A 26962-nucleotide genomic window follows, 5' to 3' on the forward strand; every position below is an offset into this window, starting at 1 on the left:
CTCTCAGACAGGTGTGTGTCTGCTCTCTCTCTCAGGCAGGTGTGTGGCTGCTCTCTCTCTCTCTCTCTCAGCCAGGTGTGTGTCTGCTCTCGCTCTCTCTCTCTCAGACAGGTGTGTGCCTGCTCTCTCTCTCTCTCTCTCTCTCTCAGACAGGTGTGTGCCTGCTCTCTCTCTCTCTCAGATAGGTGTGTGTCTGCTCTCTCTCTCTCTCTCTCAGACAGGTGTGTGTCTGCTCTCTTTCTCTGTCTCAGACAGGTGTGTGTCTGCTCTCTCTCTCTCAGACAGGTGTGTGTCTGCTCTCTCTCTCTCTCAGACAGGTGTGTGCCTGCTCTCTCTCTCTCTCTCAGACAGTTGTGTGTCTGCGCTCTCTGTCTCAGACAGGTGTGTGTCTGCTCTCTCTCTCTCTCTCTCAGCCAGGTGTGTGTCTGCTCTCTCTCTCTCTCTCAGGCAGGTGTGTGCCTGCTCTCTCTCCCTCTCTCTCTCAGACAGGTGTGTGTCTGCTCTCTCTCTCAGCCAGCTGTGTGCCTGCTCTCAATCTCTCAGCCAGATGCGTGTCTGCTCTCTCTCTCTCAGCCAGGTGTGTGTCTGCTCTCTCTCTCTCTCTCAGACAGGTGTGTGTCTGCTCTCTCTCTCTCTCTCAGACAGGTGTGTGCCTGCTCTCTCTCTCTCTCTCAGACAGGTGTGTGTCTGCTCTCTCTCTCTCAGACAGGTGTGTGTCTGCTCTCTCTCTCTCTCTCAGACAGGTGTGTGCCTGCTCTCTCTCTCTCTCTCTGACAGGTGTGTGTCTGCTCTCTCTCTCTCAGCCAGGTGTGTGTCTGCTCTCCCTCTCTCAGCCAGGTGTGTGCCTGCTCTCTCTCTCTCTCAGACATGTGTGTGCCTGCTCTCTCTCTCTCAGCCAGGTGTGTGTCTGCTCTCTCTCTCTCTCAGCCAGGTGTGTGTCTGCTCTCTCTCTCTCTCAGCCAGATGCGTGTCTGCTCTCTCTCTCTCAGCCAGATGCGTGTCTGCTCCCTCTCAGCCAGGTGAGTGTCTGCTCTCTCTCTCTCTCTCTCACCCAGGTGTGTGTCTGCTCTCTCTCTCTCTCAGCCAGATGCGTGTCTGCTCTCTCTCTCTCAGCCAGATGCGTGTCTGCTCTCTCTCTCTCAGCCAGGTGTGTGTCTGCTCTCTCTCTCTCTCTCTCTCTCTCAGCCAGGTGTGTGTCTGCTCTCTCTCTCTCTCTCAGCCAGGTGTGTGTCTGCTCTCTCTCTCTCTCAGGCAGGTGTGAGCCTGCTCTCTCTCTCTCTCTCTCTCAGACAGGTGTGTGTCTGCTCTCTCTCTCTCAGACAGGTGTGTGTCTGCTCTCTCTCTCTCTCAGCCAGCTGTGTGTCTGCTCTCAATCTCTCAGCCAGATGCGTGTCTGCTCTCTCTCTCTCAGCCAGGTGTGTGTCTTCTCTCTCTCTCTCTCAGACAGGTGTGTGTCTGCTCTCTCTCTCTCTCTCAGACAGGTGTGTGCCTGCTCTCTCTCTCTCTCTCAGACAGGTGTGTGTCTGCTCTCTCTCTCTCAGCCAGGTGTGTGTCTGCTCTCTCTCTCTCAGACAGGTGTGTGTCTGCTCTCTCTCTCTCAGCCAGGTGTGTGCCTGCTCTCTCTCTCTCTCTCTCAGACATGTGTGTGCCTGCTCTCTCTCTCTCAGCCAGGTGTGTGTCTGCTCTCTCTCTCTCAGACAGGTGTGTGTCTGCTCTCTCTCTCTCTCTCTCTCTCTCAGACAGGTGTGTTTCTGCTCTCTCTCTCTCTCAGACAGGTGTGTGTCTGCTCTCTCTCTCTCTCAGACAAGTGTGTGTCTGCTCTCTCTCTCTCTCTCTCTCTCAGACAAGTGTGTGTCTGCTCTCTCTCTCTCTCTCTCTCTCAGACAGGTGTGTGTCTGCTCTCTCTCTCTCTCTCAGACAGGTGTGTGTCTGCTCTCTCTCTCTCTCAGACAGGTGTGTGTCTGCTCTCTCTCTCTCTCAGACAGGTGTGTGTCTGCTCTCTCTCTCTCAGACAGGTGTGTGTCTGCTCTCTCTCTCTCTCTCAGCCAGGTGTGTGTCTGCTCTCTCTCTCTCAGAGAGGTGTGTGTCTGCTCTCTCTCTCAGACAGGTGTGTGTCTGCTCTCTCTCTCTCAGCCAGGTGTGTGTCTGCTCTCTCTCTCTCTCTCAGCCAGGTGTGTGTCTGCTCTCTCTCTCTCTCTCAGACAGGTGTGTGTCTGCTCTCTCTCTCAGGCAGGTGTGTGGCTGCTCTCTCTCTCTCTCTCTCAGCCAGGTGTGTGTCTGCTCTCGCTCTCTCTCTCTCAGACAGGTGTGTGCCTGCTCTCTCTCTCTCTCTCTCTCAGACAGGTGTGTGCCTGCTCTCTCTCTCTCTCAGACAGGTGTGTGTCTGCTCTCTCTCTCTCTCTCTCTCTCTCAGACAGGTGTGTGTCTGCTCTCTTTCTCTGTCTCAGACAGGTGTGTGTCTGCTCTCTCTCTCTCAGACAGGTGTGTGTCTGCTCTCTCTCTCTCTCAGACAGGTGTGTGCCTGCTCTCTCTCTCTCTCTCAGACAGTTGTGTGTCTGCGCTCTCTGTCTCAGACAGGTGTGTGTCTGCTCTCTCTCTCTCTCAGCCAGGTGTGTGTCTGCTCTCTCTCTCAGACAGGTGTGTTACTGTTCTCTCTCTCTGTCTCAGACAGGTGTGTGTCTGGTCTCCCTCTCTCTCTCAGACAGGTGTGTGCCTGCTCTCTCTCTCTCTCTCTCTCAGCCAGGTGTGTGTCTGCTCTCCCTCAGACAGGTGTGTGTCTGCTCTCTCTCTCTCTCTCAGACAGGTGTGTGCCTGCTCTCTCTCTCTCTCAGACAGGTGTGTGTCTGCTCTCTCTCTCTCTCTCAGACAGGCGTGTGCCTGCTCTCTCTCTCTCACTCTCTCTCAGACAGGTGTGTGCCTGCTCTCTCTATCTCTCAGACAGGTGTGTGCCTGCTCTCTCTCTCTCTCTCAGACAGGTGTGTGTCTGCTCTCTCTCTCTCAGACAGGTGTGTGCCTGCTCTCTCTCTCTCTCTCAGACAGGTGTGTGCCTTCTCTCTCTCTCTCAGACAGGTGTGTGTCTGCTCTCTCTCTCTCTCAGACAGGTGTGTGTCTGCTCTCTCTCTCTCTCTCTCAGACAGGTGTGTGCCTGCTCTCTCTCTCTCAGCCAGTTGTGTGTCTGCTCTCTCTGTGTCTCAGACAGGTGTGTGTCTGCTCTCTCTCTCTCTCAGAAGGTGTGTGTCTGCTCTCTCTCTCTCTCGCAGACAGGTGTGTGTCTGCTCTTTCTCTCTCAGACAGGTGTGTGCCTGCTCTCTCTCTCTCTCTCAGATAGGTGTGTTTCTGCTCTCTCTCTCTCTCTCTCTCAGACAGGTGTGTGTCTGCTCTCTCTCTCTCTCTCAGACAGGTGTGTGTCTGCTCTCTCTCTCCCTCTCAGACAGGTGTGTGCCTGCTCTCTCTCTCTCAGCCAGGTGTGTGTCTGCTCTCTCTGTGTCTCAGACAGCTGTGTGTCTGCTCTCTCTCTCTCTCAGACAGGTGTGTGTCTGCTCTCTCTCTCTCTCTCAGACAGGTGTGTGTCTGCTCTCTCTCTCCCTCAGACAGGTGTGTGTCAGCTCTCTCTCTCTCTCTCTCTCAGACAGTTGTGTGCCTGCTCTCTCACTCTCAGCCAGGTGTGTGTCTGCTCGCTCTCTCTCAGCCAGGTGTGTGTCTGCTCTCTCTCTCTCTCAGCCAGATGCGTGTCTGCTCTCTCTCTCAGCCAGATGCGTGTCTGCTCTCTCTCTCTCAGCCAGGTGAGTGTCTGCTCTCTCTCTCAGCCAGGTGTGTGTCTGCTCTCTCACTCTCTCAGCCAGATGCGTGTCTGCTCTCTCTCTCTCAGCCAGATGCGTGTCTGCTCTCTCTCTCAGCCAGGTGTGTGGCTGCTCTCTCTCTCAGACAGGTGTGTGTCTGCTCCCTCTCACTCTCTCAGCCAGGTGTGTGTCTGCTCTCTCTCAGACAGGTGTGTGTCTGCTCTCTCTCTCTCTCTCTCAGCCAGGTGTGTGTTTGCTCTCTCTCTCTCAGCCAGGTGTGTGTCTGCTCTCTCACTCTCTCTCTGCCAGGTGTGTGTCTGCTCTCTCTCTCTCAGCCAGGTGTGTGTCTGCTCTCTCTCTCTCAGCCAGATGTGTGTCTGCTCTCTCTCTCAGACAGGTGTGTGTCTGCTCTCTCTCTCTCAGCGAGGTGTGTGTCTGCTCTCTCTTTCTCTCAGACAGGTGTGTGTCTGCTCTCTTTCTCTCAGACAGGTGTGTGCCTGCTCTCTCTCTCTGTCTCAGACAGGTGTGTGGCTGCTCTCTCTCTCTCTCCCTCTCTCAGACAGGTGTGTGGCTGCTCTCTCTCTCTCTCTCTCAGACAGGTGTGTGCCTGCTCTCTCTCTCAGACAGGTGTGTGTCTGCTCTCTCTCTCTCTCAGACAGGTGTGTGTCTGCGCTCTCTCTCTCAGACAGGTGTGTGTCTGCTCTCTCTATTTCTCAGCCAGGTGTGTGCCTGCTCTCTCTCAGACAGGTGTGTGTCTGTTCTCTCTCTCTCTCAGACAGGTGTGTGTCTGCTCTCTCTCTCTCTCAGACAGGTGTGTGTCTGCGTTCTCTGTCTCAGACAGGTGTGTGTCTGCTCTCTCTCTCTCTCTCAGACAGGTGTGTGTCTGCTCTCTCTCTCTCTCACAGACAGGTGTGTGCCTGCTCTCTCTCTCTCTCTCAGACAGGTGTGTGTCTGCTCTCTCTCTCTCTCAGCCAGGTGTGTGTCTGCTCTCTCTCTCTCTCTCTCAGACAGGTGTGTGCCTGCTCTCTCTCTCTCTCTCAGCCAGGTGTGTGCCTGCTCTCGCTCTCTCTCTCAGCCAGGTGTGTGTCTGCTCTCTCTCTCTCTCTCAGCCAGGTGTGTGCCTGCTCTCTCTCAGACAGGTGAGTGTCTGCTCTCTCTCTCTCTCAGACAGGTGTGTGTCTGCTCTCTCTCTCTCTCTCTCAGACAGCTGTGTGTCTGCTCTCTCTCTCTCTCTCAGACAAGTGTGTGTCTGCTCTCTCTCTCTCTCAGGCAGGTGTGTGTCTGCTCTCTCTCTCTCTCAGACAGGTGTGTGCCTGCTCTCTCTCTCTCAGCCAGGTGTGTGTCTGCTCTCTCTGTGTCTCAGACAGGTGTGTGTCTGCTCTCTCTCTCTCTCTCAGCCAGGTGTGTTTCTGCTCTCTCTCTCAGCCAGGTGTGTGTCTGCTCTCTCTGTGTCTCAGACAGGTGTGTGTCTGCTCTCTCTCTCTCTCAGACAGGTGAGTGTCTGCTCTCTCTCTCTCTCAGACAGGTGTGTGTCTGCTCTCTCTCTCTCTCTCTCAGACAGGTGTGTGCCTGCTCACTCTCTCAGCCAGGTGTGTGTCTGCTCTCTGTGTGTGTCAGACAGGTGTGTGTCTGCTCTCTCTCTCTCTCTCAGCCAGGTGTGTGTCTGCTCTCTCTCTCTCTCAGCCAGGTGTGTGTCTGCTCTCTCTGTGTCTCAGACAGGTGTGTGTCTGCTCTCTCTCTCTCTCAGCCAGGTGTGTGTCTGCTCTCTCTCTCTCTCAGACAGGTGTGTGTCTGCTCTCACTCTCTCTCTCAGCCAGGTGAGTGTCTGCTCTCTCTCTCTCAGATAGGTGTGTGTCTGCTCTCTCTCTCTCTCAGCCAGGTGTGTGCCTGCTCTCTCTCTCTCTCAGCCAGATGCGTGTCTGCTCGCTCTCTCTCAGCCAGATGCGTGTCTGCTCTCTCTCTCTCAGCCAGGTGAGTGTCTGCTCTCTCTCTCTCTCTCAGCCAGGTGTGTGTCTGCTCTCTCTCTCTCTCAGCCAGATGTGTGTCTGCTCTCTCTCTCTCATCCAGATGCGTGTCTGCTCTCTCTCTCAGACAGGTGTGTGTCTGCTCTCTCTCTCTCAGCCAGGTGTGTGTCTGCTCTCTCTCTCTCTCAGCCAGATGCGTGGCTGCTCTCTCTCTCTCAGCCAGATGCATGTCTGCTCTCTCTCTCTCAGCCAGGTGTGTGGCTGCTCTCTCTCTCAGCCAGGTGTGTGTCTGCTCTCTCTCTCAGACAGGTGTGTGTCTGCTCTCTCTCTCTCTCTCAGCCAGGTGTGTGTCTGCTCTCTCTCTCAGACAGGTGTGTGTCTGCTCTCTCTCTCAGACAGGTGTGTGTCTGCTCTCTCTCTCTCTCTCTCAGACAGGTGTGTGCCTGCTCTCTCTCAGACAGGTGTGTGCCTGCTCTCTCTCTCTCTCAGACAGGTGTGTGTCTGCTCTCTCTCTCTCTCTCAGACAGGTGTGTGTCTGCGCTCTCTGTCTCAGACAGGTGTGTGTCTGCTCTCTCTCAGACAGGTGTGTGTCTGCTCTCTCTCTCTCAGACAGGTGTGTGCCTGCTCTCTCTCTCTCTCAGACAGGTGTGTGTCTGCTCTCTCTCTCTCAGACAGGTGTGTGTATGCTCTCTCTCTCTCTCTCTCAGACAGGTGTGTGTCTGCTCTCTCTCTCTCTCAGCCAGGTGTGTGCCTGCTCTCTCTCTCTCTCAGACAGGTGTGTGTCTGCTCTCTCTCTCTCTCTCAGACAGGTGTGTGTCTGCTGTCTCTCTCTCTCAGACAGGTGTGTGTCTGCTCTCTCTCTCTCTCTCTCAGACAGGTGTGTGTCTGCGCTCTCTGTCTCAGACAGGTGTGTGTCTGCTCTCTCTCTCTCTCAGAGAGGTGTGTGTCTGCTCTCTCTCTCTCTCTCTCTCTCAGACAGGTGTTAGTCTGCTCTCTCTCTCAGAGAGGTGTGTGTCTGCTCTCTCTCTCTCTCTCTCAGACAGGTGTGTGTCTGATATTTCTCTCTCTTTGCCATAGATTGGCATTGTTGGTCGGACAGGTGCTGGAAAATCCTCTTTGACCAATTGTCTATTCCGTATCATTGAGCCAGCGGGCGGGAAGATCCTCATTGACGGAGTGGATATCGCCACCATCGGACTGCACCATCTGAGACAGAGACTCACCATCATCCCACAGGTAAGGAGGAAAAGCCGAATTAATTTGCATTTCTGTAGCACCTTTCACCAGCTCAGGGTGTCTGAAGGCAACTTGAAATTTTGAGAAACATGACAACTGGTTTGCGCACAGGAAGATCCCACAAACATTGATGTTTTCAGTGCAGCACTGCTGCCTCACAGCGCCAGGGACCCGGGTTAACACTGCTGCCTCACAGCGCCAGGGACCTGGGTTAACACTGCTGTCTCACAGCGCCAGGGACCCGGGTTAACACTGCTGTCTCACAGCGCCAGGGACACGGGTTAACACCGCTGCCTCACAGCACCAGGGACCCGGGTTAACACTGCTGTCCCACACTGCCAGGGACCCGGGTTAACACTGCTGCCTCACAGTGCCAGGGACCCGGGTTAACACTGCTGCCTCACAGTGCCAGGGACACGGGTTAACACTGCTGCCTCACAGTGCCAGGGACCCGGGTTAACACTGCTGCCTCACAGTGCCAGGGACCCGAGTTAACACTGCTGTCTCACAGCGCAAGGGACCCGGGTTAGCATTGCTGCCTCACAGTGCCAGTGACCCAGGTTAACACTGCTGCCTTACAGTGCCAGGGACCCGGGTTAACACTGCTGCCTCACAGTGCCAGGGACCCCGGTTAACACTGCTGCCTCACAGTGCCAGGGACCCGGGTTAAAACTGCTGCGTCACAGTGCCAGGGACCCGGTTTAGCACTGCTGCCTCACAGTGCCAGGGACCCGGGTTAGCACTGCTGTCTCACAGCGCCAATGGCCCGGGTTAACACTGCTGCCTCACAGCGCCCGTGAGCCGGGTTAACACTGCTGTCTCACAGTGCCAGGGACCCGGGTTAACACTGCTGCCTCACAGTGCCAGGGACCCGAGTTAACACTGCTGTCTCACAGCGCAAGGGACCCGGGTTAGCACTGCTGCCTCTCAGTGCCAGGGACCCGGGTTAACACTGCTGCCTCACAGTGCCAGTGACCCAGGTTAACACTGCTGTCTCACAGCGCCGGTGACCCGGGTTAACACTGCTGCCTCACAGTGCCAGTGACCCAGGTTAACACTGCTGCCTTACAGTGCCAGGGACCTGGGTTAACACTGCTGCCTCACAGTGCCAGCGACCCGGGTTAGCCCTGCTGCCTCACAGTGCCAGTGACCCGGGTTAGCACTGCTGCCTCTCAGTGCCAGGGACCCGGGTTAACACTGCTGCCTCACAGTGCCAGGGACCCGGGTTAACACTGCTGTCTCACAGTGCCAGGGACCCCGGTTAACACTGCTGCCTCACAGTGCCAGGGACCCGGGTTAAAACTGCTGCGTCACAGTGCCAGGGACCCGGTTTAGCACTGCTGCCTCACAGTGCCAGGGACCCGGGTTAGCAATGCTGTCTCACAGCGCCAATGGCCCGGGTTAACACTGCTGCCTCACAGCGCCCGTGAGCCGGGTTAACACTGCTGTCTCACAGTGCCAGTGACCCGGGTTAACACTGCTGTCTCACAGTGCCAGGGACCCGGGTTAACACTGCTGTCTCACAGTGCCAGTGACCCGGGTTAGCACTGTTGTCTCACAGAGCCAGGGACCCGGGTTAACACTGCTGTCTCACAGTGCCAGGGACCCGGGTTAACACTGCTGTCTCACAGAGCCAGGGACCCGGGTTAGCACTGCTGCCTCACAGAGCCAGGGACCCGGGTTAACACTGCTGTCTCACAGTGCCAGGGACCCGGGTTAACACTGCTGTCTCACAGCACCAGGGACCCGGGTTAACACTGCTGCCTCACAGCACCAGGGACCCGGATTAACACTGCTGTCTCACAGGGCAAGGGACCCGGGTTAACACTGCTGTCTCACAGCACGAGGGACCCGGGTTAACACTGCTGCCTCACAGCACCAGTGACCCGGATTAACACTGCTGCCTCACAGAGCCAGGGACCCGGGTTAACACTGCTGTCTCACAGTGCCAGAGACCCGGGTTAGCACTGCTGTCTGACAGTGCCTGGGACCCGGGTTAACACTGCTGTCTCACCATGCGAGGAACCCGGGTTAACACTGCTGTCTCACAGTGCCAGGGACCCGGGTTAACACTGCTGCATCACAGTGCCAGGGACCCGGGTTAAAGCTGCTGTCTCACAGCGCCAGTGACCCGGGTTAACACTGCTGTCTCACAGTGCCAGGGACCCGGGTTAACACTGCTGTCTCACCATGCCAGGAACCCGGGTTAACACTGCTGTCTCACAGTGCCAGGGACCCGGGTGAACACTGCTGCCTCACAGCACGAGGGAACCGGGTTAACACTGCTGCCTCACAGCACCAGTGACCCGGGTTAACACTGCTGCTGCCTCACAGTGCCAGGGACCCGGGTTAACACTGCTCTCTCACAGTGCCAGTGACCCGGGATAGCACTGCTGCCTCACAGTGCTAGGGACCCGGGTTAGCACTGCTGCATCACAGTGCCAGGGACCCGGGTTAACACTGCTGTCTCACCATGCCAGGAACCCGGGTTAACACTGCTGTCTCACAGTGCCAGGGACCCGGGTTAACACTGCTGCATCACAGTGCCAGGGACCCGGGTTAAAGCTGCTGTCTCACAGCGCCAGTGACCCGGGTTAACACTGCTGTCTCACAGTGCCAGTGACCCGGGATAGCACTGCTGCCTCACAGTGCTAGGGACCCGGGTTAGCACAGCTGCATCACAGTGCCAGGGACCCGGGTTAACACTGCTGTCTCACCATGCCAGGAACCCGGGTTAACACTGCTGTCTCACAGTGCCAGGGACCCGGGTTAAAGCTGCTGTCTCACAGCGCCAGTGACCCGGGTTAACACTGCTGTCTCACAGTGCCAGGAACCCGGGTTAGCACTGCTGCATCACAGTGCCAGGGACCCGGGTTAAAGTTGCTGCCTCACAGTGCCAGAGACCCGGGTTAACACTGCTGTCTCACAGTGCCAGAGACCTTGGTTAATACTGCTGTCTCACAGTGCCAGGGACCCGGGTTAACACTGCTGTCTCACAGTGCCAGGGACCCGGGTTAACACTGCTGTCTCACTGTGCCAGAGACCTTGGTTAACACTGCTGTCTCACAGTGCCAGGGACCCGGGTTAAAATTGCTGTCTCAGTGCCAGGGACCCGGGTTAACACTGCTGTCTCACAGCACCAGGGACCCGGGTTAACACTGCTGCCTCACAGCACCAGGGACCCGGGTTAACACTGCTGCCTCACAGCACCAGGGACCCGGATTAACACTGCTGTCTCACAGGGCAAGGGACCCGGGTTAACACTGCTGTCTCACAGCACGAGGGACCCGGGTTAACACTGCTGCCTCACAGCACCAGTGACCCGGATTAACACTGCTGCCTCACAGAGCCAGGGACCCGGGTTAACACTGCTGTCTCACAGTGCCAGAGACCCGGGTTAGCACTGCTGTCTGACAGTGCCTGGGACCCGGGTTAACACTGCTGTCTCACCATGCGAGGAACCCGGGTTAACACTGCTGTCTCACAGTGCCAGGGACCCGGGTTAACACTGCTGCATCACAGTGCCAGGGACCCGGGTTAAAGCTGCTGTCTCACAGCGCCAGTGACCCGGGTTAACACTGCTGTCTCACAGTGCCAGGGACCCGGGTTAACACTGCTGTCTCACCATGCCAGGAACCCGGGTTAACACTGCTGTCTCACAGTGCCAGGGACCCGGGTGAACACTGCTGCCTCACAGCACGAGGGAACCGGGTTAACACTGCTGCCTCACAGCACCAGTGACCCGGGTTAACACTGCTGCTGCCTCACAGTGCCAGGGACCCGGGTTAACACTGCTGTCTCACAGTGCCAGAGACCCGGGTTAGCACTGCTGTCTGACAGTGCCAGGGACCCGGGTTAACACTGCTCTCTCACAGTGCCAGTGACCCGGGATAGCACTGCTGCCTCACAGTGCTAGGGACCCGGGTTAGCACTGCTGCATCACAGTGCCAGGGACCCGGGTTAACACTGCTGTCTCACCATGCCAGGAACCCGGGTTAACACTGCTGTCTCACAGTGCCAGGGACCCGGGTTAACACTGCTGCATCACAGTGCCAGGGACCCGGGTTAAAGCTGCTGTCTCACAGCGCCAGTGACCCGGGTTAACACTGCTGTCTCACAGTGCCAGTGACCCGGGATAGCACTGCTGCCTCACAGTGCTAGGGACCCGGGTTAGCACAGCTGCATCACAGTGCCAGGGACCCGGGTTAACACTGCTGTCTCACCATGCCAGGAACCCGGGTTAACACTGCTGTCTCACAGTGCCAGGGACCCGGGTTAAAGCTGCTGTCTCACAGCGCCAGTGACCCGGGTTAACACTGCTGTCTCACAGTGCCAGGAACCCGGGTTAGCACTGCTGCATCACAGTGCCAGGGACCCGGGTTAAAGTTGCTGCCTCACAGTGCCAGAGACCCGGGTTAACACTGCTGTCTCACAGTGCCAGAGACCTTGGTTAATACTGCTGTCTCACAGTGCCAGGGACCCGGGTTAACACTGCTGTCTCACAGTGCCAGGGACCCGGGTTAACACTGCTGTCTCACTGTGCCAGAGACCTTGGTTAACACTGCTGTCTCACAGTGCCAGGGACCCGGGTTAAAATTGCTGTCTCAGTGCCAGGGACCCGGGTTAGCATTGCTGCCTCTCAGTGCCAGGGGCCCGGGTTAACACTGCTGCATCACAGTGCCAGGGACCCGGGTTAAAGCTGCTGTCTCACAGCGCCAGTGACCCGGGTTAACACTGCTGTCTCACAGTGCCAGGAACCCGGTTAGCACTGCTGCATCACAGTGCCATGGACCCGGGTTAACACTGCTGTCTCACAGTGCCAGGGACCCGGGTTAACACTGCTGCATCACAGTGCCAGGGACCCGGGTTAAAGCTGCTGTCTCACAGCGCCAGTGACCCGTGTTAACACTGCTGTCTCACAGTGCCAGGAACCCGGGTTAGCACTGCTGCATCACAGTGCCAGGGACCCGGGTTAAAGTTGCTGCCTCACAGTGCCAGTGACCCGGGTTAACACTGCTGTCTCACAGTGCCAGAGACCTTGGTTAACACTGCTGTCTCACAGTGCCAGGGACCCGGGTTAACACTGCTGTCTCAGTGCCAGGGACCCGGGTTAGCACTGCTGCCTCACAGTGCCAGGGACCCGGGTTAACACTGCTGTCTCACTGTGCCAGGGATCCGGGTTAGCACTGCTGCCTCACAGTGCCAGGGACCCGGGTTAACACTGCTGCCTCACTGTGCCAGTGACCCGGGCTAACACTGCTGCCTCACAGCGCCAGGGACCCAGGTTTAATTCCGGCCTTGGGTGACTGTGTGGAGTTTGCATGTTCTCCCCGTGTCTGTGTGGGTTTCCTCCGGGTGCTCCGGTTTCCTCCCACAGTCCAAAGATGTGCAGGGGGTTGCGGGGTGATGTGGGGATGTGGGCCCAGATAGAGTGCTATATTGTAAGGATGGTGAGTGTAGACTTGATGGGCCGAATGACCTCCTTCTGCACTGCAGGGGCTCGATGACATAATGAACAGATCTGCTCCTCTGTGATGTTGGTTGAGGGATGAATATATATTTAAATCGTTTTTATTTATTCAGGGACAATTTAGCGAGGCCAATCCACCTACGCTGCACATCTTTGTGTTGTGGGGGTGAAACCCACACAGACTCGGCGAGAACGTGCAAACTCCACACGGACAGTGACCCAGAGCCGGGATCGAACCTGGGACCTCGGCGCCGTGAGGCAGCAGTGCTAACCACCCATAGAGGGATGAATATTAACTAGAGCACCAGGGAGCCCGCACCTTATTCATCAGCAAAATATTTTACTTAATTACTTATTACATTAATTTTTCTTTCCAACTCAAGTTAAATTGCTGACTCGGAGATATTTCGCGTCCTCATACCCTGTGGATTTGTGGACACTCTGTGGATATCCTGAGTATTTGAGCTGAGTCATTCAGGAGTAAAGTCAGCAAACAATGTTTCACACAGGGTGGTGGAGATTTGGATTTGGATTTGTTTATTGTCACGTGTACCGAGCTACAGTGAAAAGTATTTTTCTGCGAGCAGCTCAACAGATCATTAAGTACATGAGAAGAAAAGGGAAGAAAAGAAAATACATAATAGGGCAACACAACATATACAATGTAACTACACAACACCGGCATCGGGTGAAGCATACAGGGTGTAGTGTTAATGAGGTCAGTCCATAAGAGGGTCATTTAGGAGTCTGGTGACAGTGGGGAAGAAGCTGTTTTTGAGTCTGTTCGTGCGTGTTCTCAGACTTCCGTATCTCCTGCCCGCTGGAAGAAGTTGGAAGAGTGAGTAAGCCGGGTGGGAGGGATCTTTGATTATGCTGTCCGCTTTCCCCAGGCAGCGGGAGGTGTAGATGGAGTCAATGGATGGGAGGCAGGTTTGTGTGATGGACTGGGCCATGTTCACGACTCTCTGACGTTTCTTGCGGTCCTGGGCCGAGCAGTTGCCATACCAGGCTGTGATGCAGCCTGATGGGATGCTTTCTATGGTGCATCTGTAAAAGTTGGTCAGGGTTAATGTGGACATGCCGAATTTCCTTAGTTTCCTGAGGAAGTATAGGCGCTGTTGTGCTTTCTTGGTGGTTGCGTCGACGTGGGTGGACCAGGACAGATTTTTGGAGATGTGCACCCCTAGGAATTTGAAACTGCTAACCATCTCCACCTCGGCCCCATTGATGCTGACAGGGGTGTGTACAGTACTTTGCTTCCTGAAGTCAATTACCAGCTCTTTAGTTTTGCTGGCATTGAGGGAGAGATTGTTGTCACTACACCACTCCACTAGGTTCTCTATCTCCCTCCTGTATTCGGACTCATCGTTGTTCGAGATCCGGCCCACTATGGTCGTATCGTCAGCAAACTTGTAGATGGAGTTGGAACCAAATTTTGCCACGCAGTCGTGTGTGTACAAGGAGTAGAGTAGAGGGCTAAGTACGCAGCCTTGCGGGGCGCCGGTGTTGAGGACTATTGTGGAGGAGGTGGTGTTGTTCATTCTTACTGATTGTGGTCTGTTGGTCAGAAAATCGAGGATCCAGTTGCAGAGTGGGGAGCCAAGTCCTAGGTTTGGGGCTTTGACATGAGCTTGGCTGGGATTATGGTGTTGAAGGCGGAGCTGTAGTCAATAAATAGGCATCTGATGTAGGAGTCCTTGTTGTTGAGATGCTGTAGGGATGAGTGTAGGGCCAGGGAAATGGCGTCTGCTGTGGACCGGTTGCGAAGGTATGCGAATTGCAATGGATCAAGGCGTTCTGGGAGTATGGAGGTGATGCGCTTCATGATCAACCTCTCGAGGCACTTCATTATGACTGAAGTCTGGGCCACCGACAGTAGTCATTGAGGCACGTTGCCTGGTTCTTCTTTGGCACCGGTATGATGGTGGTCTTCTTGAAGCAGGTGGGGACCTTGGAGTGGAGTAGGGACATGTTAAAGATGTCCACGAATACCTCTGCCAGCTGGTCCGCGCAGGCTCTGAGTGCACGACCAGGGATCCCGTCTGGGCCCGTTGCCTTCCGAGGGTTCACTTTCAGGAAGGCCAATCTGACTTCGGAAGCTGTGATGGTGGGTATGGGTGAATTATGGGCTGCTGGGGCACTCGCCAGCGGATTGTTGGTTACCTGCTCGAACCGAGCATAGAATGCATTGAGTTTATCGGGGAGGGGTGCGCTGCTGCCGGAGATACTGCTCGGCTTCGCTTTGTAGCCCGTTATGGTGTTTAGTCCTTGCCACAACCGCCGAGAGTCTGTCTGTGACTCTAGCTTGGTTTGATGTTCTCTCTTGGCATTCCGGATGGCTTTGCGGAGGTCGTACCTGGATTTCTTGTATAGGTCAGGGTCGTCTGCCTTGAACGCCTCAGATCTGTCCTTCAGTAGGGAGTCAATCTCACGATTGAGCCATGGTTTCCGGTTGGGGAACGGAGGGGGAGGTGGGGTGGGTTTCAGTTGAGAAATTCAGGACTAAGGGGCGAGATTCTCCAACCCGCCACCGGGTCAGAGAATCGCCGGGGCCTGGCGTGAATCCCGCCCCCGCCGGTTGCCGAAGTCTCCGGCACAGGAGATTCGGCAGGGGCGGGAATCGCGTCGCGCCGGTCCCCCCCGCGCGATTCTCCGGCCCGGATGGGCCGAAGTCCCGCCGCTAAAATGCCTGTCCCGCCGGCGTAAATTAAACCACCTACCTTACCGGCGGGACAAGGCGGCGCGGGCGGGCTCGGTGGCCTGGCCCGCGATCGGGGCCCACCGATCCGCGGGCGGGCCTGTGCCGTGGGGGCACTCTTTCCCTTCCGCCTTCGCCACGTTCTCCACCATGGCGGAGGCAGAAGAGACTCCTTCCAATGCGCATGCGCGGGAATGCCGTCAGCGGCCGCTGATGCTCCCGCGCATGCGCCGCCTGGAGATGTCATTTCCGCGCCAGCTGGCGGGGCACCAAAGGCCTTTTCTGCCAGCTGGCGGGGCGGAAATTCGTCCGGCGTCGGCCTAGCCCCTTAAGGTTGGGGCTCGGCCCCCAAAGATGCGGAGCATTCCGCACCTTTGGGACGGCGCGATGCCCGTCAGATTTGCGCCGTTTTGGGCGCCAGTCGGCGGACATCGCGCCGTTTCCGGAGAATTTTGCCCAAGATTACCGATGTTTGCTGGGTAAGACTGTCAAGGGCCTGTCCCCAAATGGGGGTGAAGTGCTGACCAGCCATGATATGATTGAACGCCAGGGCGCGCTCAAGGGCTGAATGCTCCAATGACAGGCTGGCAAGACCCCATGGGTTACTTATGCCAACCACACCCAAGCACCCATTCGTCAGAGCTGGCTCTGCGCCGGTTCTAGGAGGACGGATGGTTGCTGATGTGAACCTGCTGGTGGAGACTGGAGTGAGTGGGTGGACGGCCTAATGATCCGAACAATATTGCTGAAAAGAGAGACATGTTGCTGGGCAGCACTGGCTGAACAACCCTGAGTGCTCTAATAGTTACACTAATAATTTATTTAAGATAATCACTTGAGCTCCATAATGTGGCTCGTTAAATTTGCTAGAAGTGACGTAGATTCAGATGGGCTGGGGTGTGGGAGGGGGGTGCATTCTCTGTAAACAAAAAGAATATGTCCAAGCTTTGCACTTTTTCTAATTACCCAGGAGCCTACAACGCCTTGGCCAATCAGTGAGAACTTGCCAACCGATCAGCACCCTTTGGTCCTGTAATATAAATAGTGATTGTTTTCCTGTGCCTCCTTTGCTAACTAGCATTCAAGAGCAGGAATCCTGGTTAATTGCCCTCCTGGCCTCCCCTTTCTCTTAGCCAATGGACACTGAGAACAGTGATACTTGCTGCCCTGTCAATCCATTCAATGATGTGGAGATGCCGGCGTTGGACTGGGGTGAGCACAGTAAGAAGTCTTACAACACCAGGTTAAAGTCCAACAGGTTTGTTTCAAATCACTAGCTTTTGGAGCACTGCTCCTTCCTCAGGCGAATGAAGAGGTCTGTTCCAGAAACATATATATAGACAAAGTCAAAGATGCCAAACAATGCTTGGAATGCGAGCATTTGCAGGTAATGATCTGGCACGTCTTCAGAACAGCGACCACGACATGGCAATCTCTGCAAGACGTGACGTGCCAGATCATCGACATGGATAGCACCATTACACGTGAGAACACCACCCACCAGGTACGCGGTACATACTCGTGCGACTCGGCCAACGTTGTCTACCTCATACGCTGCAGGAAAGGATGTCCCGAAGCGTGGTACATTGGCGAGACCATGCAGACGCTGCGACAACGGATGAACGGACATCGCGTGACAATCACCAGGCAGGAATGTTCCCTTCCAGTCGGGAACACTTCAGCAGTCAAGGGCATTCAGCCTCTGATCTCCGGGTAAGCGTTCTCCAAGGCGGCCTTCAGGACCCGCGACAACACAGAATCGCCGAGCAGAAACTTATAGCCAAGTTCCGCACACATGAGTGCGGCCTCAACCGGGACCTGGGATTCATGTCGCATTACATTCACCTCCCACCAACTGTCCTGGCTTGACACAATTCACACCTCTTTAACCTGGGGTTACCCCTATCTCTGGATCTGTAAAGACTTAATCACCTGCAAAGACTCGCATTCCTAGCATCGTATTGCATCTTTGACTTTGTCTATATCTATGTTTCTGGAACCTATCGCTCCATTCACCTGAGGAAGGAGCTGCGCTCCGAAAGCTAGTGATTTGAAACAAACCAGTTGGACTTTAACCTGGTGTTGTAAGACTTCTTACTGAATCCACTCATTGGATGCCGTGTGGGTCAGAGAATCAACCTGGAGCATCGCTGCTTTCCTGAGTACTTCAGGTGTCAGAGGAACCTTCACAGAGTGGGCGGAATGGTGGCACATAGCGGACGGCACGGTAGCACAGTGGTTAGCACTGTTGCTTCACAGCGCCAGGGACTCGCGTTAGATTCCCGGCTTGGGTCACTGTCTGTGCGGAGTCTGCATGTTCTCCCCGTGTCTGCGTGGGTTTTCTCCGGGTGCTCCGGATTCCTCCCACAAGTCCTGAAAGACGTGATTGTTAGGTGAATTGGACATTCTGAATTCTCCCTGTGTGTACCCGAACAGACGCCGGAGTGTGGCGACTAGGGACTTTCACAGTAACTTCATTGCAGTGTTAATGTGAGCCTACTTGTGACAATAATGAAGATTATTAAGAATCTTCCTCCCACCCTTTTATAGAATCCTGTGGTACAGGATGCCATTCAGGATGCCATTCAGTCCATCTTGTGTGTGACAGCTCTTGGAAAGAGCACTGACATCACTCCCACTTCTCCCCAGCTCTTTCAGCACAGCCGGGTAAACCCTCCCCGAATTTATCCAGTTCCACTCTGAAACCTTTGAAAGTCAGGCAGTGTATTCCTCGCTGTATTTTAAAAAAAAAGTCTCTTCATCTCTCCTGTAGCTCTTTTGTCAATTATTTTAAATCTGTTTCTTCTGGTTTACTGACCTTCCTGTCACTGGATCCAATGTCCCACAATCTTCCCGTTCAAAACAACGGGCTGAAATTTCCGTTTCAGCGGCTAACTGCCGGCTCAAACGGAGAATTTGCGGGAGGTTTACAACCAAACAATGGATGCCGATCCCTCACCGATTCCGGGAGCGGTGAGGGGCTAGCAGTGACGGCGGGTGAAACTCCCGGCTCCCGCGCCCATAACTTTCATATCATATCATAGAATTTACAGTGCTGAAGGAGGCCATTCGGCCCATCGAGTCTGCACCGGCTCTTGGAAAGAGCACCCTACCCAAGCCCACACCTCCACCCTAGCCCCATAACCCAGTAACCCCACCCAACACTAAGGGCAATTTTGGACTCTAAGGGCAATTTATCACGGCCAATCCACCTAACCTGCACATCTTTGGACTGTGGGAGGAAACCGGAGCACCCGGAGGAAACCCACGCACACACGGGGAGAACGTGCAGACTCCGCACAGACAGTGACCCAAGCCGGAATCGAACCTGGGACCCTGGAGCTGTGAAGCAATTGTGCTAACCACAATGCTACCGTGCTGCCCCCAATAACGGCCGGAGAATGGCCGGTACCCGTCCCACATGCGCACGGCTGACGACCTGCAGCGGTCGCGCTGTGCAACATGCAGCCGTTCTTGCGCGGACCCGCCCCGCCATCTGCGACCCCCCCACCGGTCCCCCCAGCTTCGCAGTAGCCCCCCCAGTCAGTGGCACGGATCCCGGGCGAGTGTGGCAGCGCTGGGCACAGTCCACAGCCGTCACGCCGGGTTCCCGACCGCTGAGACCACACGTGTCCTGCGCCGTCAGGAACTCAGCCAATCGCGGGAGGAGCATCAAGGGAAGGCCTGCCGGTGGCGTGCCAGCGGTGTTACAACGACACCGCCTGCCACGATTATGCCATTTCGGGGGGCGGAGGGGGGCTGATCGGCGCCGGCCCCAATTTGGGCGTCGGAGTCGGTTCTCCACCCGATCGCCCATTAAGAAATTGACATCGGGCAATGGAGCATCCAGCCCAGTACCCTAGTTTTGGTAACCTCATTATTATAAATAAGCTTTAATCTGAACAATCCCAGTCTCTGTCTACCCAGAGTCCCAGAGCACAGTCCTCTCTGCACCCTCTCTATGTTGGTGACATCTCTTTAAACTGTGTATATATTTGCAAAGGATAATCTCACCATGAACGTTTGGGACGTTCGATTTGACGAGGTGAGAGCAGTGGAGGGATGTGTTGCTGCGATTCTCCAGGGCCTGGGTGAGGCCACACCTGGAGTATTGTGAGCAGATTTGGTCTCCTTGTCCGGGGAAGGATGTTCTTGCCCTAGAGGGTGTGCAGCGAAGGTTTACCAGACTGATTCCTGGGATGGCGGGACTGACGTACGAGGAGAGATTGAGTTGGTTGGGATTGTTCTCGCTGGAGTTCAGAAGAATGAGGGGGAATCTCTTGGAAACCTATAAAATTCTAACCGGACTGGACAGGGTAGAGGCAAGAAGGATGTTCCCGATGGTGGGTGTGTCCAGAACCCGGGGTCACAGTCTGAGGATATTAATAATCTTTATTGTCACAAGTAGGCGTACATTAACACTGCAATGAAGTTACTGTGAAAAGCCCCTAGTCGCCACACTCTGGCGCCTGTTCAGGTACACGGAGGGAGAATTCAGAATGTCCAATTCGCCTAACAGCGCGCAATAGACCATTTAGGACCGAGGTGAGGGGAAGAGATTGGTGAACGTGTGGAATTCGCCACCACAGAAAGCAGATGAGGCCCAAACGATGTGAGCTTTCAAGAGCAGTTCGATTTGGCTCTTGGGCTGAAGGGATCAAAAGATATGGGGGGAAATTGGGATTCGGCTACTGAGTTGGATGATCAGCCCTGATCGTATTGAATGGCGGAGCAGGCTCGAAGGGCCGAATGGCCTCCTCCTGCTCCTATACTCTATGTTTCTAACCAGGCGTGCACTGACAAATCTCTATTATTTTGTTGTCAGGATCCCGTCTTGTTCTCTGGCACGATACGGATGAACCTGGATCCGTTCAACAGATACACGGATGAGGAAGTGTGGAGTTCTTTGGAGCTGGCTCATCTGAAACACTACATTGCCAGCTTATCCAGACAGCTGCAACATGAAGTATCTGAGGGAGGCGAGAATCTCAGGTGTGTTCAGTACCGGCCAATCACAGGGGACAGGAGCACACCTTGTCAGGAAGAACGCGGAGGAAGTTGGCTGTTGTGGCAGAGTGAACTTCCTGTAGAATTGTAAACTGGGCTCCACACTCTGTGTCGATCGACCGACAGCGATGGGGAGGGAACGAGCAGGGTTCACAATGTGTAACAGGGGCCGGGCATGTTCCGCAGCCTGATCGGAAAGTTGCGTGAAAAGGCCCCAGTCACATTTCCCGGTGACATAAATCCAGGACGTGATCCCCCCCCCTCCCCCCCACCATCATCCTCCCCCCCTATCCCCTCCACCCTGTTAATGGAATGGCGGAACTTAATTTTAATAAATTTGCATCTCATTATTGTGGCCACACACCAAAATCCACCCCCCCGCAATCCCCCCACACCTCCATCCCAAGTCAGGATGAGTTAGTGATTCCCTGGCCACTGAGAGAGGCTTTCAGAACCTCTTACACTGCAGTTATTCAGGCTTTGGGCAGTAACCCTCGTGGTCCAAACTAATCTCACAGCCTTGGAGTGGGCGTCAGGGTAATACCAGAGCCTTGAGGTCAGAGCACAGGATGCAGTCGAGTGGTTGAATCTGTCACCACTCAGTCATGTGATGTGGGGACGGGTCGTGTGGGTCAGGTATGAAATGAACCAAACCTTGGCCATCCAATGGTGGCCCCAGGACATTCCCTGACTCTTGTGTTTCTCACTTTGATGTTGCAATGAGAAGACCATCAGGAACAAGGCACCCGGTGATGTTGCTGTCTGCTTCAAGGCTTATGGGCAGTATAGAAGGAGAAGATTGCGACCTCGCTCGGCAAAGGGAGGAGCAGAACCCTTTCGGTCAAGTGGTGTAGGGACTCCTCTGCATGTGGAGGTGGTTCCACAGAGAGCGGTCGTTCATAGACACCTCGCTAGACCCAGGGCGTAGATGCCACTTATCCAACCTGCAGTTGAGCGAGAACCAAGTGTCACCGAAGTCAGTGATTGCCAAGGGAACCAGTTACTCACCTATGCCAACTTCTGCAGGATTTGGCATCTCGGGGACTCTGAGGTCATCCAGTGCCAGGGGGCGTTTTAAGTGACCACTGGGCACAATTTCCTGAGCAGTGGCTCCTTCCAGGGTTCCACTGCTGCCCTCTGCTGGATCTCCCAAACCTTCGCCCATAAATGTATCCAGGAGGTCACAGAAACCATCCTCGCCGTGGCACATAGCTGTCAATTCCGGCCGTGTTCAGGTGAGCTAGGAGGCTGGTGTTGTGATTCTCTGAGATTTGTGATTATCCCCAGGTGCAGGGTGCCATTGACTGTATTCTGACGATTCTAAGGTCTCTGTGGCAACAAGCAGTCCAGTATGTGAACGGGAAGGGCTTCACTCGCTCAATGTTCAGCTGGTCTGTAACCTTATAAAGCACTAGTTAGGCCCCATTTAGAATACTGTGAGCAATTTTGGGCCCCACACCTCAGGAAGGACATACTGGCACTGGAGCGGGTCCAGCGGAGATTCACACGGATGATCCCAGGAATGGTAGGCCTAACATACGATGAACGTCTGAGGATCCTGGGATTATATTCATTGGAGTTTAGGAGGTTGAGGGGAGATCTAATAGAAACTTACAAGATAATGAATGGCTTAGATAGGGTGGATGTAGGGAATTGTTTCCATTAGCAGGGGAGACTAGGACCCGGGGGCACAGCCTTAGAATAAAAGGGAGTCACTTTAGAACAGAGATGAGGAGAAATTTCTTCAGCCAGAGAGTGGCGGGTCTGTGGAATTCATTGCCACAGAGGGCGGTGGAGGCCGGGACGTTGAGTGTCTTTAAGACAGAAGTTGATAAATTCTTGATTTCTCGAGGAATTAAGGGCTATGGAGAGAGAGCGGGTAAATGGAGTTGAAATCAGCCATGATTGAATGGTGGAGTGGACTCGATGGACTGAATGGCCTTACTTCCGCTCCTATGTCTTATGGTCTTATCATCCAGGTCTGTGCATGATACCCAGCGCGTGTCCATGGCTCGTACGTTATCAGCAGCTCTCAGAGTCCTGACATCTTCCAGGGTCCCCAGAGGCTGCTGGGCTGGTTCCTTGGCGACACTTGGCTGATGGTGCCTGAGGGGTGGCCTGAGATTCCAGCTGGGAGAAGGTGCAACGTGGCTCATTCATAACCTGGTGCAGCACATCATTGGGATCCTGAAAATGTGGTTGTGGTGTCTTGACAGGCCTGGCGGAACACTCCAGTAACCCCCCCCCCCCCCTTCCCCATCCGCGTGGTGTGTCCAGGGTGGGGATGTCCTGGATGGAGAGGAGATGGAGGAACTGCATGTTTACTTCGAGCAGGAGGAAGTGAAAAGGGGGGGGGATGACAAGGTCCTGGAATACCAGGATTCCGGTGCGGGATTCTCTGATCCTGAGGCTAAGTGTTGACGCTGTCGGAAACACCGTCGCGTTTCTCGACGGCGTCAACACGGCCCCAGGATCAGCAATTCTGGCCCCTACAGGGGGCCAGCACGGGACTGGAGCGGCCCACGCTGCTCCGGCTGCTGATCCTGGCGTCAACTGGGCGCCGCAGGGGCTGCGCTCGCGCAGTGGGTTCCTTCTCCGCGCCCGCCCCGACGCAACATGGCGCAGGGCTACAGGGGCCGGCGCGGAAGGGGGCCGCCAGCCAGAGAGCGCGACCCGCCGATCGGTGGGCCCCGATCGCGGGCCAGGCCACATCGGAGGCCCCCCCCCCCCCGGGGTCGGACCCCCCGGCTGAGAGCAGGTGTGGACGGCGCCGGTGGGACTCGGCTTTCTTAGACGGCCGCTCGGCCCATCCTGTGGAGAATCGCGTGCCGGTGGCGCGGCGCGATTCGCGCCAGTTGCGGGGATTCTCCGATCCGGCCCCGGACTGACAGAATCCCGCCCCAGGTGTTGAGGCCATTGCTCTGCCAGACGGGGCCGGTGTACTTGCGAGACTCTACCAGCGACAGGATTCTGCAAGAACAAAGACGAGAACAAGTGAGGACTCTGCTAAGAGCACAAAATAGCAACGTTTGGTTTGGTACGAGTATGAGGGTCATCAGGGCACTCGCTGTCTGATCAGCGTCACATCTCAGGTAGGCCTTGCTGGAATCCAGCGGGAACATGGACTTTAAAAGTATTTGATCCCTTCTATGCATCATCACCTGTCCCCTTCAGCATCACATCTGTTCATAGAACATAGGACATTACAGCGCAGTACAGGCCCTTCGGCCCTCGATGTTGCGCCGACCTGTGAAACCACTCTAAAGCCCATCTACACTATTCCCTTATCGTCCATATGTCTATCCAATGACCATTTGAATACCCTTAGTGTTGGCGAGTCCACTACTGTTGCAGGCAGGGCATTCCACGCCCTTACTACTCTCTGAGTAAAGAGCCTACCTCTGACATCTGTCCTATATCTATCTCCCCTCAATTTAAAGCTATGTCCCCTCGTGCTAGACATCACCATCCGAGGAAAAAGGCTCTCACTGTCCACCCTATCCAATCCTCTGATCATCTTGTATGCCTCAATTAAGTCACCTCTTAACCTTCTTCTCTCTAACGAAAACAGCCTCAAGTCCCTCAAGCCTTCCCTCATAAGATCTTCCCTCCATACCAGGCAACATTCTGGTAAATCTCCTCTGCACCCTTTCCAATGCTTCCACATCCTTCCTATAATGCGGCAACCAGAATTGCACGCAATATTCCAAATGCGGCCGCACCAGAGTTTTGTACAGCTGCAACATGACCTCATGGCTCCGAAACTCAATCCCTCTACCAATAAAAGCTAACACACCGTACGCCTTCTTAACAACCCTCTCAACCTGGGTGGCAACTTTCAGGGATCTATGTACATGGACACCGATATCTCTCTGCTCATCCACACTACCAAGAATCTTACCATTAGCCCAGTACTCTGTCTTCCTGTTATTCCTTCCAAAATGAATCACCTCACACTTTTCTGCATGAAACTCCATTTGCCACCTCAGCCCAGCGCTGCAGCTTATCTATGTCCCTCTGTAACTTGTAACATCCTTCCGCACTGTCCACAACTCCACCTACTTTAGTGTCATCTGCAAATTTACTCACCCATCCTTCTACGCCCTCCTCCAGGTCATTTATAAAAATGACAAACAGCAGTGGCCCCAAAACAGATCCTTGTGGTACACCACTAGTAACTGGACTCCAGTCTGAATATTTCCCATCAACCACCACCCTTTGTCTTCTTCCAGCTAGCCAATTTCTAATCCAAACTGCTAAATCACCCGGAATCCCATGCCTCCGTATTTTCTGCAGTAGCCTACCATGGGGAACTTTATCAAACGCTTTACTGAAATCCATACACACCACATCAATGGATAACTGCTTTACCCTCATCCACCTGTTTGGTCACCTTCTCAAAGAACTCACCCTTCACAAAACCTTGTTGACTATCTCTAATCAAATTATTCCTTTCCAGATGATTATACATCCTATCTCTTATAAACCTTTCCAAGATTTTGCCCACAACAGAAGTAAGGCTCACTGGTCTCTTGTTCAAGAAGGAGAGGAGAGACAACCCCGGTAACTAGAGGACAACATTTGCTATCCTCCAGTCTTCTGGCACTATTCCTGTAGACAAAGATGATTTAAAGACCAAAGCCAGAGGCTCAGCAATCTGCTCCCTAGCCTCCCAGAGAATCCTAGGATAAATCCCATCCGGCCCAGGGGATTTATCTATTTTCACACTTTCCAGAATTGCTAACACCTCCTCCTTATGAACCTCAAGCCCTTCTAGTCTAGTAGCCTGAATCTCAGTATTCTCCTCGACAACATTGTCTTTTTCCTGTGTGAATACTAATGAAGAATATTCATTTAGCACCTCTCCTATCTCCTCGGACTCCAAGCACAACTTCCCACTACTGTCCTTGACTGGCCCTACTCTTACCCTAGTCATTCTTTTATTCCTGACATATCTATAGAAAGCTTTAGGGTTATCCTTGATCCTACCTGCCAAAGACTTCTCATGTCCCCTCCTGGCTCTTCTTAGCTCTCTCTTTAGGTCCTTCCTAGCTAACTTGTAACTCTCGAGCACCCTAACTGAACCTTCATGCCTCGTCACGACAAGTGATTCAACTACTTTAGTAAACCACGGGTTCCTCGCTCGACCACTTCCTCCCTGCCTGACAGGTACATACTTATCAAGGACACGCAGTAGCTGTTCCTTGAACAAGCTCCACATTTCCATTGTGCCCATCCCCTGTAGTTTTCCTCTCCATCCGATGCATCCTAAGTCTTGCCTCATCGCATCATAATTGCCTTTCCCCCAGATATAACTCTTGCCCTGCGGTATATACCTATCCCTTTCCATCACGAAAGTAAACGTAATCGAATTGTGACCACTATCACCAAAGTGCTCACATACCTCCAAATCGAACACCTGTCCTGGTTCATTACCCAGTACCAAATCCAATATGGCCTCGCCTCTCGTTGGCCTATCTACATACTGTGTCAGGAAACCCTCCTGCAAACATTGGACAAAAACGGACCCATCTAAAGTACTCGAACGATAGCATTCCCAGTCAATATTTCAATAATCATACATCATTGAATTTACAGTGCAGAAGGCCATTCGGCCCATCGAGTCTGCACCGGCCCTTGGAAAGAGCACCCTACTTAAGCCCACGCCTCCACCCTATCCCCATAACTCAGTAACCTCATCCAACCTTTTTGGACACTAAGGGCAATTTAGCATGGCCAATCCACCTAACCTGCACATCTCTTGGCTGTGGGAGGAAACCGGAGCACCCGGAGGATACCCACGCAGACACAGGGAGAACGTGCAGACTCCACGCAGACAGTGACCCAAGCTGGGAATCGAACCTGGGACCCTGGAGCTGTGAAGCAACAGTGCTAACCTCTGTGCTACCGTGCTGCCCACTGTCAGGTTTTTACCTGTCTCTTTCAGTATTGCACCCACATCTGTCGAGAATGCAGACAAGTGAGTCAGCCCCCGTCTCAGAGATGCCCAAAGCACACGTACTACGTGACCCAACAATGTTAGGATATGATGACCCCACACAATCAACATCAATGTGCGGACATCACTGGTGTGAGCAGTGATTAGGGATGGGGCAATCACTGTGAACAGAGGGTTAGGATTCTGTACAGAGGAAGGGGCTGGGACGTAATTTTGTACAGGGACCAAGGTTTCACTTCTGAATGACACGAAGACTCCTCACCATTACCAGGAGCCAGAGACCAGCAGATGTGATTATGAATGTATTTACATTGGTGAACATTATCTACAAGTCAGGCAGCACGGTGGCGCAGTGGGTTAGCCCTGTTGCCTCACGGCGCCGAGGTCCCAGGTTCAATCCCAGCTCTGGGTAACTGTCCGAGTGAAGTTTGCACATTCTCCCTGTGTTTGCATGGGTTTCGCCCCCACAACCCAAAGATGTGCAGGGTAGGTGGATTGGCCTCGCTAAATTGCCCCTAAATTGGAAAAAAATGAATTGAGTAATCTAAATTAAAAAAAAACATTATCTATAAGTCATTAAGACGCGTGCCCATGCTGTGCAACTCCAACTTCCTGACTTTCCTGCCACTATGTCTCGGTGTATCCACACCATCCACAGCGGAGGCGGAGGCAGCTGCTAGGCCCTGTGTTTGTGATGACCTGGGTGGGCGATGAGATCGGGAGGGCCCGGGGCTGTTTTCGGGATCCTGCTGTGTGGCAATGGTACCCTCCTCGGCATGCGGAGCTGGAGCTGCTGGGGTCACTGGAATAGGGGATTGGGAGAAGCCGGACATTCCCGGAGTTAGGGGG

The 26962-nt window shown here is 54.2% G+C and overlaps 1 protein-coding gene across 1 annotated transcript in view; it reads left to right on the forward strand.

Annotated features, from left to right (window-relative positions):
- Nucleotides 1-26962, forward strand: part of abcc2 (ATP-binding cassette, sub-family C (CFTR/MRP), member 2) — a 154603-nt gene that overhangs the window by 124349 nt on the left and 3292 nt on the right. The window contains 2 exon segments of the mRNA XM_072479697.1: nt 6821-6979; nt 19973-20139. Coding sequence (XP_072335798.1) covers nt 6821-6979; nt 19973-20139 — 326 coding nt within the window.

The sequence above is a fragment of the Scyliorhinus torazame genome, chromosome 16, assembly GCF_047496885.1.
Source record: "Scyliorhinus torazame isolate Kashiwa2021f chromosome 16, sScyTor2.1, whole genome shotgun sequence".
Classification (NCBI taxonomy): domain Eukaryota; kingdom Metazoa; phylum Chordata; class Chondrichthyes; order Carcharhiniformes; family Scyliorhinidae; genus Scyliorhinus; species Scyliorhinus torazame.